A 12,287-nucleotide genomic window follows, 5' to 3' on the forward strand; every position below is an offset into this window, starting at 1 on the left:
TTTATTGAAGCATCAGCTTTGCAGCCTGAACTAAATTTAATTATCAATCCATCCGTTATCTGAACCGCTTATCCTCACGAGGGTCGCGGGTGTGCTGGAGCCTCTCCCAGCAGTAGGCGGGATACGCCCTGAACTGGTTGCCGCCCAATCGCAGGGCATAATTATTAGAGTACTTTTCTAAGTAGATCTGAGATATACTTTAAGTTAACCATTTGAGAGGCAGGCTCAGAGCTTTGTGTTTGTTGTGGACCACACAAACAGCAGTCTTGTTCGATCTGATAGTTAAGTGTGTTGATATCCAGTTCACCTTTTGAACAAACAAACAGTTCTGGTTTCTTACAGAGCGGGGGTGCAGCTGTTGTTCCATAATTACTTTAAAGGATGGAGGTGTTTGTGAGATTGGCCTGCAGGAGTGTCATTGAAAATGCGTGTCCATGTGCGCGCATGGGTTCGTTTGTGCGCATGTGCTCTCTTTTGCTTTGCCATGCACGGAGCTGTTGACTGATTTATTGGATGCAATAATCAGTGTATATATCACCCGCCTCCGCTCTGCACAGATCACTGCAATTGCGTTCTACATCTAAAACCATTCGTAAATTGCGATGCTTCTGAAAATAAATTATTAATTTATCCTTTTAAAGATGTAACCTTGGACAGCGATCAAGGATAACGTTAATATTCATCTTTACCTTCATTTCAGAAAATATGCAACAGTGTGAGAAGTCACCAAATGCAATGAAAAAGTTGTCTCATGAATGCAGATTTTTGTGGATCTAATTTTAGGAAATGTGATTATTGTTTTAAGGGCAGTGTAGTCATGCATGAGAAGTCTGTTTCACTTTTTGATGTTTCTTTTTTTAAAGAGTGCAGTGGATTTTAAGGCCTCGGCTGGACATCAATCATGTTTTGTGTCCCAGGCAACACTGCACCATGGGATGCAATGCTGGACTGCCAAGATTAAATGCTGCTCTGCCAGACTGGTTGGTTGGATTTTGCTGGCTAGCTTTTAGGCAAATGATCAGCATTCATGCCGTGCCCGTCCTTTATGGTACCAGTGCCTGCTCGGGGATGCCAGGCAGCAGCCCCAGACTTTGTGTCTCTGTATCCCAGTGTGTTTGTGTCTACTGTGCCATGAAATGTGCGTGAGTGCATCTTTGTGTGATCGCGCCAGTGGTGCAATACAAATATCTATGAGGGAATGATTCTCTTAGACTTGCACATGTAAGAGTGTGGACAGATTAATTATAAAATAAAATATTTCAACACTGTTAGTGAATTAAAAACACATGTTTGTGATTACTCTCGAGTTGTTTTTTCCCCCTCTCTTTTTAATACAGATGTACACTATTGTTGACGATTGGATTATTTATTTCTTTATTTTATTTTTTTTCTTGGGGGCGGGAGGTCTCAGTGTGGTGTATTTTTGTTGCCACTGATGTAACACCCAACTGGTCCCTCATTGTGTTCTCACTTGCCCTCTGCCACATTCATTCATTGGTTTCTACATGTTACCGCTCTCATATGCCAAACATTCTTGACACTCAAGTTATCAGTTACTGTTTAATCAACACAGAAATTCACTTTTGAACATGAGCCCAAACTCATTTGGAGCAGAACCTGTGCACGTTCTTTTCTCTTTGGCTTAGCTTGTCTGACAATATTATCTTTCATGATTTGGTTTGGCAACGTTAGTTTTGGCTCCATAAATTCCCTCACTTTTAAAGCTAACATCGAGCGTCTCAACCTGCGTGTTCCTTCTGTTTTGGTCATGAATCTTCCAGTTTTGTCATCTAGTAGAGTAAAGTGCAATATGTGTATCTGTATCGAATTGTGTGAAACGGTGGTCACAGTTCAATGCACAGTGCATAAACAATGCACAGTTGTTTTGGGCTTTGCCCAGTGCAGCCGCAGCATGTTTCAGCAGCTCCAGCTCTTCTCGTTATGCCCAGTGATTGCTGCACATATTTTTAAAAAACAAAAAGCAAAAGTCAAATTGCTCAAACTGATTGAAAATAAGCAAAAATGAATGCAGGATAGTTGCAAAAGGCTACTTTGTGTGTCACAACATGCCAGTTACAGATGTGGTGATATTGTGCAGGAGCAGTATTATAATGAGCATGCTTACACCTGTACTGTAAGGGAATGATGAATCACAATGTTTGTGTGCGTGTGTGTGCGTGTGTGTGTGTGTGAGAGAATGTGTGTATATATATATATATATATATTTCTATTACCAAGCAGCACCACGGATTGGTGTTTAGTACAGTTGAGAGGTTCTGTGTTCAGCTCAGGCCTTTCTGTGTGAAGTTATTTGTTTATTCACCCTTTCCTTTGTATGTGTTTTCTCCTGGGGATTCCAGGATTCCTCAAATCTCACATCCCCAAAATATGCATGCCAGATGAACTCAAAAGACAAAAGTGCTCACATGTTGGAAGATGAGTGTGAAGAGTTGTTTGCCTATACGTGGTTCATTGGCAACCAGTCCAGGATGTTCTTTGTCCACCTTCTACTTCACCCAAAAGCAGCAGGAATTGGCTCCATCTCATATGCGATCCTATTTGGATGGATAATATATTGCTATGCCCATCACGAAATCCAGCAAAGGAAAACTGTGCGTTATGGTTGCACAAGTCTTGTCATGATGCTTTTAGTTCATCATGTTCTTCGAGTAAGTCTTCAAGTGTTTTTGCAAAGGCTAAATGAGTTTGTTCATATTTTTTGTTTTTTTGAAGCGTTGGTTTAAATGTTGTCAAAGTTATGTAGATATGTTGTGATTGCAAAATGACTGTCAGGATTGGAACAACAGTCTGGATGCTTCTCTTTGTGTGCGTTTTTGTTGGTCACGTCGTGTCGCCATTGTCTAAAAATAATGAGCTGAGAAAATGTTTGAAACATTTGAAGGTTTACCACAGCAATCTCCATTACTCTGAAATGCATTTGTGTGCTATTTTCCACCACAGAAGGTGTATGTGATAGCATAATAGTTGATGTTGTGTTTTTTCTGAAAATAGATGTCCTTTTGCATTTGACGGTACTTAAGTATAACTTGTACATGCAGGTCTTAAAGGCACCTGGACTTCTCTTCTTCTTGTTCCACATATCATTCGCTTCTTTAAAATGAATTAGCTGAAATGAGAAAGAAGCCTTCTGTAACACATTTCTTCATATCAACCTCTACAAATTTTGGCTTGTCCCAATGTGTTTTATACTTTGATTTAATGTGATTGTCTAAGACTGTGACAGATATAGGTACAAAATCTATCCAGGTGAATTGTTGCATGGTTGAATGCTGGACGCAACAAGAGAATGACACATTTGGATGACCAACTTATGAAGATGGAAGTTGCATGTACTGTGTGTTGTTTTGCTTGGCTCTTCACTCGTTAGAGGTCTTCTTCCTGTGGGTGTCTCTGAACAGCCACTTCGTTGGACAAAGAATGTGTTCTTTGCTGGGAAATGGTTTGAAGTGCACAGAGTCAGTCTCTGGCTTGTAGCTGAAAGTGAATGGCTTTCACCAACCGGGCCTTTTTAGGGTAGAAGAGCATGGCCTGATGATCAATTCCCGCTTAGCTGTTTAGGGATTTGTGTTACATTGCAAAGTGTTGCGCGTGTATTCCATCCATCAGAGATATTACTGTTGGTTACGAGGTTACAACCGTGCTCTTCTCTATGTTCTATTCTAGTTATGTCAGACACAGGTGCTTGCCAGTGCAATATAGTATAAAGAGCCAATCTAAGAAATGTGCCTCATGCAAACTGACTGAGGAAGCCAAAGCTATAAACACAATTGGGCTTGGACAGACTGGCATGGGCTTTTGTCTTTACTTTGTTGCCAGAAAATGCAGTGAGGTTTTGCGGCAATACATAACTCAGTGGTTCCTCCGTGTTGTGCAATGGAAAAAGACCACGGTTGACTCTGAAAAGTCTTTAAGATGTCATTGAAGCGTGCTGTCTCTTATGTGAGCATCTCGCAGCAAAATGAAGGTTTTTCTTGACAAATGGACTGAAGAAAATACGTTGGCATATATTAGTCATCGAGTGGAGTAGTGTGCTTTTATGTCTTCTGGTGGAAGGCTGGAGCCTCGACATTCAATCTCTCCTGACTAATGCTACGCCCCTTTCCAACATCGGGAAGCGGAGTGGTATTAACTTCCTTTTGATCCATCATCAAGTAGCTGTTTCTACTTAGTTAAGTTAAGAGTGCGTGTGCTTTGATGGATATGGCAATTGCTGCAGCTTTGCATCGAGCTTCTCCTGGTATTGTAATGTGGCCAGAAGATGTGCCGTTTGTGGCCAAAATGATGATGTTTAAGATCGCCTGGGTGGAGGAGGATTGTTTTTTTTTTATTTTTTATTTTTTATTTTTTTTATGTGTGTGATTGCACGATTGTGTGTCTTAAGTATATATCAAGTAGATATAAATGTCATTTTAATTTGAAAAATGTCTATAAAATAAAAGTGTTCCCAGAAAATGTTATTAACAACATCACGATTCAATCAAAGTGATATTTTCTTGAATCAACCTGGGTGGAGGATTGTTTTTTTTTTATGTGTGTGATTGCACTATTGTGTGTCTTAAGGATATATCAAGTAGATATAAATGTCATTTTAATTTGAAAAATGTCTATAAAATAAAAGTGTTCCCAGGAAATGTTATTAACAACATCACGATTCAATCAAAGTGATATTTTCTTGAATCACCTTTTTGGGGAATAGTTTGTGAGCATAGTAACGAATCCGTTTGTATACGGCTTAAATGATGTGAGAGAATTAACTGTGTACAAGTTCAAGTTCAAATCAACTTTATTGTCAAATGTGCTACATGTGCAACATACAGCCAACATACAGCACAGATGATTTTTTTTTTCCCCCCCTCAGGAAAGAGAGGAGCCGCTGCGGGTGCCTGTGCCGCCATCAAAAGAACAGTTAACATTAAATGACAAAATAATACAACACAGCAGTCGTGTAAACTTAACCACATTTTCTGCATACACTTTGTTGTTTGAAGCAGTTATAGCTGAAAGAGGAGCGATCCAAGTGTCCTTTTCACCATTTTTTTTGCACCCAGCTCTCTTTGAGCTAATTGACTTTGTTAATTGTGAGGGTCTCCGGTGCACATTACAAGCCTGATCACGTGCTCTTGGCTTGTTCTTACTTGCCGTGTCCAATCTGCCTCCTCTCATCATAAGCTGTAGCTCACTATCTTTCCTTTGAGGAGGCTCATGCTTATGGCCTTGAAATCATCCGTGCTGCCATGTTCCAGCGAAGCAGAGGTCACCTGTCAGACACCGCACTGTTGGTCAGCGACGATGGAATAAACATGGAAGGACTCCTGCTGGGCGGAATGCGCCTTCCTGTTCGTGTCCCCTGACCCCTGCTGACTGCCCCTCACCCTTTCCAGCCCACTGACGCTCACACAGCTTGTGGCTGATGTACCAGTGTTCAGTCAGGTCAAAGAGGTTCATCCCGAAGAGAAGAAAAGTCAAACTGGCTCCTTATTTAGCATCCTTGCCTGCTGAGAGCAGCTCAAAGTACATGTTTGGGTTTACCCTTTTGTTTCGAATTGCCTTCCACTGTGTATATCATTCTGTAATGCCACCATTGCAGCTTTTTAAACATGTAATCCTCTGCATTTGGCAGGAAAATAACTGTTGACCATCACCACATCATCTTTTCTTATAAAACTGATTCCTCTCATTGTGGCAATCCCCTACTGCGTGCGTGACTGTATTTGTTTGAGGTCATGGGTGTGGCACTCTTGCCAAATCCCAAAGTGCACTGCTATAAGTGCTGTGGCCGCAATGGCAAAAGTTGTCTAGAATTTGAGGCTCAGCCTTGGTGAATTTATGTTTGTGAAAGCTTCCTGACCCACTCCCTCAGCGGTGAGAACATGCTTCATTTCTTTTGATTGTCATTAGTTTGCAGTGCATCCTTGGAGAATCCACAGGAAGATCCATTTAGCAGTTTTCAGGACGATATAAATGAAACATGTCAGGCCAGTCAAGTTGACTAGCAGTGAAGCAGTTTGACTTTAATTGAACTGACATAAATGTCAAGGTTCAGCACTGCATTTAATGTAAATGTAATCTACCCATCCACAGTGTGGACCACCTCACTTGTTTTAGCACAAAGTTGATTTTAAACATTTTTCTCTCTCTCCCTCTCTCTCTGTTTCTCTCCAGCCGCGCAATCAAGACCAATCAGGACCTGCTTTCAGAAACACCCTGGACAAATATCTTCTATGATGACTTCTGGGGCACCTTGCTCACACACAGTGGGAGCCACAAGTCTTACCGCCCCCTCTGCACCCTCTCCTTCCGCCTCAATCATGCTGCTGGTGGGTTGGATCCCTGGGGGTACCACCTGGTGAATGTGGCCCTCCACGGGGCGGTGACTGGCCTTTTTACACGGCTGGCTCACCTGCTGCTTGGAGGAGGCTTATGGAGCCTTGTAGCCGGCCTGCTCTTCGCCTCCCACCCCATCCACACCGAGGCGGTGGCGGGTGTCGTGGGCCGAGCCGATGAAGGAGCTGCCTTGTTCTTCTTGCTGTCCCTGCTATGTTACATTCGTTACGGTAAGCTGCAGGGCAAAGCTGGACCACTGCGGCTTGTGGCTTGGTTCCTTGGCAGTCTGGGCTGTGCTGCATGCAGCATGCTGTGGAAGGAGCTGGGAGTGACCGTGCTGGCCTTATCGGCGCTCTATGACATCTGCGTCTTGCACAGGCTCAAACTGCGACAGATTGTCATACTTCTGTATAAGGTAAACGTGTTCTCCCTTGTTCTCCGGTTTACTCACAACGTTTGATTTCACGTGCACGTAGTCCAAACAAACTACATCTGTATAGGTATGAAACAGAATTGGGGAAAAAAAAAACCATTCTTACGCTTCATCATATTGTTTTCTCTTAAGTTACAGAACAACCGTCAAATATTATAATTATCCTTTGTCCAAGCACTTCATATGATAATATGACAAGAGGGACTTTTTGTTCTACCTAAAGCAGTTTCCAGACTGGTCAATTACTAATTTGGCTCCAATGATTTTGCTTTGTGATATTTTTTTTGGTTGAGTTTTTCTTGAGTAGTGACTCTTCGATTAACGTGTTGTCTTCTTACCTGTGCAACTTCCTTGCCCACATTCCCTGATGAGTGTGAAACTGCATTGAGCCGAGATGACTAAATGGTCACATTGAACAAGTGATTGTCATGATTCATGTGCAATCTGTGCATTTTATCGTAATATATATATATATATTTATTTTTTTTTCCTAATGTGGAGAGATTAAGTCATTCAAAACAAAAATACAGTGTTTGTCAAAGATGATGGGCTAGTGAAAAGGAAATTATATTATGAATCACCTGATCCTCAGTCATTATTTATTATCACTGCAGTACCTGTCAGAAATATTTACCGTTTTATGTCTGGGCTTTAGGACAGCCACGCTTTGCTGCGCATCGTAACAAAATGCAGTGAGACATGTGCAGAAATGGCACGAAGGTGTTCTTGAGGAGCCAGCAAACAGTAAATGTGCAAATCTGGCATGCACAAGCAAAGAATACAAAATGTAATGCACCAAGCAGAGATTATCATTGAGGAGATATTTTAGCTGGAAACCAATCAACATTCTTTGTTTCAGGGCTTTGCGTAGTGTGGAAAGAAAAAGATGCTCCCAGCTGGCAACTCATGATTGAAATGCTTTCCGACTTTGTCCTCAGGAGGGTGTTCTACTTTTTATCACACAAACCTGTTTTTTTTTGTTTTTATTATTTTTAGTTGCCAGGCACTCAAAGATGTTTTTTTAAACCTTACTTGAAAGAAAAAGATACCTGTGGTATAAGTGCTTGAGGTCTTTTTATTTTTTATTTGCCATTGTGATTCAATCATTTGACAAGGTCCCCCGAGACAAATTGAGCTCCTAAATTTCACCTTACCGTCTTACTGCACCAATATTGGCTTTTGAGTTAGACTGAAAGATTGTTTCGCAGTTGGGAGCGTTTCCACTTAAAGCACTGCCACGAGAGCTTGTGAGACAGCGTGTCGCTATGACTGTTTTCACCTTGGCTGTGCGTGTCATCGTGCCTGAATCTGATTTGGCGCCAACTCACTGGCAACTTGAACAAAAGACAAATGGTGTGTGCAATTTTATTATTGAGGAAAAGTGAGGTTACAGCTCAACTTTGCATTGTATAGCAAGAACTGTAAATTTGTCAGAAATGTCTTAAAGTTTTGCTTGAGACTGACATTTGTCATTATGAAAACATGTTATTTCACTTCATCAGCAGATAATATAAAAAGAAGTCTAAACAGAGAGCTGTCATCATCGCTAAAGTGGCTTTCTTGACTGCCTGTCTGCTCCCATGTGAGCCAGTAACTTCTCAAAGCAAATGTCTCAATGAGAAAAGTGCATTGTAACATTTATGACCTGTACTAAGATTCACTACAGCCTATATTTTGCCTCCTGAGTGGCTTGAACTTTTTTTTTTCTTGTCAGACTGCAGCGTCTGGATGTATGCGTGACTGACACACCGCAGTGATTTGGAGCTGTCTTTTATTACACTGCTCCTCACTCAGCTGAAGTAGTTTGAGACTTTGGGAATGGTAGAAGGGGTCTTCTCATCTGATTATGTCGCCCAGTCAATTACAGTAGTGGTTTATATCAGCCGCAAATCTTTCATTGGACTATTCTAGCTTGTGCAATTGAAATATTTCATCATTCGATAGCCCCTTTCACGTTGTATCTCACAGCCATTGTCTCCCCCCGACCTTGCAAGTGACCTGTGTGAAAGGGAATCAGTAAAATCTGGAATGAGATTGTGAACCCCAACACCCAAGTCTCCGTCTGAAAATAAACACAATAAAATGCCGTTTCATCAGATTTTATTTTAAAACCAACTCAGCTCTACTAATTCCAAAATGTAAAAAAAAAAAAAAAAACATACCAGAACTCTTAATATTGTAGCTTAAACAAAATGAAATAGAACAAGATAGTTCACTTCTTATATACTAGATTACCTTATTATCAGAATACGATGGTTTATTTTTATATCTAAGAACAAGATTTTTTTTTTGTATACGTTGCAGCATCAATATAAACAAACCTTTTTGATAAAGTGCTTCATACATCTGAACAATATTCTCTTTTGTGGAACCAAAAAATATACACAAGTATTAAATTTGTAAATGTTCACATGAAATTAACCTGCCCTTGTGTTTGTTCTGTGTAAAGAACAACTCTATGTCACAGGAAACATTTTTTTCCAAAGGCTTGCATATTCTTTTTCAAAAATATTAGCTTGTCTACATGGTCTGGCAGCAAGACACTTTTCTGTGTGCTCCACAATAATAAGTAATTGTCTGAGCAAGAGTAGATTTATGAATGAGTTTTAGAATAAATAAGGCCGCAACAGCTTTTTGGTCTTTCACACCACCTTGTACAGGAGCAACCGCTGATTCATTTATTCAGGTTTGTTGCTAGTTCTGACGCCACGGCAACGGCCAAGACACGCCAACAAATAGTCGTGTTCCCGTTACATTTCACTCGCTATTTGCAAAGGCAAACGTCTTGTCAGGATGATCTTTACTTGCAAAATCCAAAGTGTTTCCACAGAAACGAACGCATTGCTTCATTTTAATAATCTCCTCCTTCCTCGCTGCCATGATCTATGTTGATCTATTATAATCTATGTTGCCTGCATGAGGTAACTCCCTGGCGCTGACCAAAGATGACGTGCCGAGCAAAAAACAAGTAGGCTACAAGTTTATTAAAAATGATTCAAATCGTAGTAAAGAATAAATGGACGTTGGGAATTTGGGGTGTAAAATTATTTTGTTAATTATATTGATTCAATAGATTACAAACTTCCAAAAATGATGTTGTGTTCTGTGGCCAGCATCGATGTAGCTGCAGCGCGGGTCAGACACATCGATACGCCGCTATTAGTTGCCCATCCCAAACGTAAAGTAAAACCTAATCCCTGACAGTCCGATAAGGTGCAACTTAATTGTTATGAATTGCCTCCAATTAACTCTTGTGATTCACCGCAAGCAGTCTTGCTGTTGCCTGCGTCAGGCTTCAGCTTGCGTCGGTTTCTCTGCTCGACATGTGCTTTCTCTATATGTCATTAAATCAAGCTTATGTGCTTGTTTGCTTGATCAAAGCTGAGCCATGTGCTGAGTTACTTGCAGGCTAAGACTTTATAGCATCTGAACGTGCCGTAGTTGATGTTTGTCCATAATTTATGTGGGAAAAACAGGCATTTACTCCACTATTTCCTGTCTACCAAAATGCGTTCCAAGCGATGCTCTTTCCCATTGTATATTGGAAGATACAGTATTTAGTTTTATTTGATGATGATGGTAGAATGCAACGTAGCCTAAACATACACTGTGATGATGGGTATATAATTCTGAGTAAACATTTCTACAATTTTAGTCTTTTTTTCCATTGGGTTGCAGCTTCATATTCAGTCACAGAGGCAATTTTTTGTTGCATTTTCCAACGTTGTCCTTAATTCTTTGTGTAAACCGGGTGAGGCGCACGCAGTACATACCTGAGGCGCTGACATTCATGTGATGAACTATGATGAGAACTCTTTGAAAACATAATATAGGAAATCTGATGCTTTGAAAGTATAACCTGGATGAAGAACAATGCTGCTGGTGATGTCATGTCAGCAGAAAAATCTATTAGTGCAACTCACCATTTATCATCAGTGAAAGTGGAGAGGTTGGGCTGAGGACACTTTTGTCTGTCTCCTGACCCAAAATAATGTCAAAATCTGGGCCCAGACCCAGCTGGCCTTCAGTGAATGTCAAACTGACATGCTTTATCTTTTCACACCTCTCGTTTTCTGTTCACACTTTGGCTGTTAGTACAAGGTCACTGCTTGAGGCATGTGTGTGCGTGAATTTATGTGTCTGATCGGTAACAGACAAGAGGTTACCTGAACTGTGGAGGACTGCAGTCACTTTCACACTGGCTTTCTGGTAAATTGGCTCATCAGAGGCCAACATTGTGAGGAAAATAGGCCTCTGAAGTCCATGGAAACTTGCACAAAAACTAAGAGTCCCTCACGAGAATTTAAATCAGTAGGAGTCAAAGGATTAGCACTGTATGCGTGCATTTTGCATTTTATTTGGCTTTGGGGCTTATTGACGCTTATAACAAGGACCGACCGGCCTCAACAAGGGGTGCTACGAGAGAAGAACAACACCAGGTGTTACGTAACATAACCAGACTCACGTTTTTAATATTATCTTTATGCTTGACTAACAACAGTGGTTAACTTCTTTTGCGGTTGTGTAACATGCAAAATAAGTATATAGATGAAATTGTGTGGCGCTTCACATCACGATTTAGCATTGCAGTAAAACATTTGTCATAGCTTTCATGAGGTTAAAATTTGAACGTTTCATGTGAAAACATTTTTTGTTTTTACTTTTTACTAACAGTGTGTGTATGTATGAATGTGTATATGAAAACCTCTGCACTGTGAGGTCGACGCGCTAACCACTGGACCACCGAACCTCTCTCTCTCTCTCTCTCTCTCTCTTTCTCTCTCTCTCTCTCTCTCTCTCTCTCTCTCTCTCTCTCTCTCTCTCTCTCTCTCTCTCTCTCTCTCTCTCTCTCTCTCTCTCTCTCTCTCTCTCTCTCTCTCTCTCTCTCTCTCTCTCTCTCTCTCTCTGAGAGACAGACATAAAGTTAGACAGTCTTATAAGACGCAGGTTATGGTCCATGCTCCTTGCAAATTAAAGAGGAGGCCACAAAAAACAACATTATGATGTGACATGTCCACAAACTACATCAGTAGGAGTCAAAGGATTAGCACTGTATGCGTGGATTTTGCATTTTATTTGGCTTTGGGGGTTATTGACGCTTATAATAAGGACCGACCGGCCTCAACAAGGGGTGTTACAAGAGAAGAATAACACCAGGTGTTACGTAACATAATCAGACTCACATTTTTAATATTATCTTTACACTTAACTAATAACAGTGGTTAACTTCTTTTGCGGTTGTGTAACATGCAAAATAAGTATATAGATGAAATTGTGTGGCGCTTCACATCACGATTTAGCATTGCAGTAAAACATTTGTCATAGCATTCATTAGATTAAAATTTGAACGTTTCATGTGAAAAATTTTTTGTTTTTACTTTTTACAAACAGTGGTGTGTGTGTATGTATGAATGTGTATATAAAAACCTCTGCACTGTGAGGTCGACGCGCTAACCACTGGACCACCGAGTCTCTCTCTCTCTCTCTCTCTCTCTCTCTCTCTCTCTTC

The 12,287-nt window shown here is 40.7% G+C and overlaps 1 protein-coding gene across 1 annotated transcript in view; it reads left to right on the forward strand.

Annotated features, from left to right (window-relative positions):
* tmtc2b (transmembrane O-mannosyltransferase targeting cadherins 2b) overlaps positions 1-12,287 on the forward strand; it is an 82,083-nt gene that overhangs the window by 29,697 nt on the left and 40,099 nt on the right. The window contains exon 2 of the mRNA XM_019894166.1: positions 6,184-6,760. Within this exon, the coding sequence (XP_019749725.1) occupies positions 6,184-6,760 (577 nt within the window). The remainder of the gene's footprint in view (positions 1-6,183; positions 6,761-12,287) is intronic.

The sequence above is a fragment of the Hippocampus comes genome, unplaced genomic scaffold, assembly GCF_001891065.2.
Source record: "Hippocampus comes isolate QL1 unplaced genomic scaffold, H_comes_QL1_v1.1 scaffold104, whole genome shotgun sequence".
NCBI lineage: Eukaryota > Metazoa > Chordata > Actinopteri > Syngnathiformes > Syngnathidae > Hippocampus > Hippocampus comes.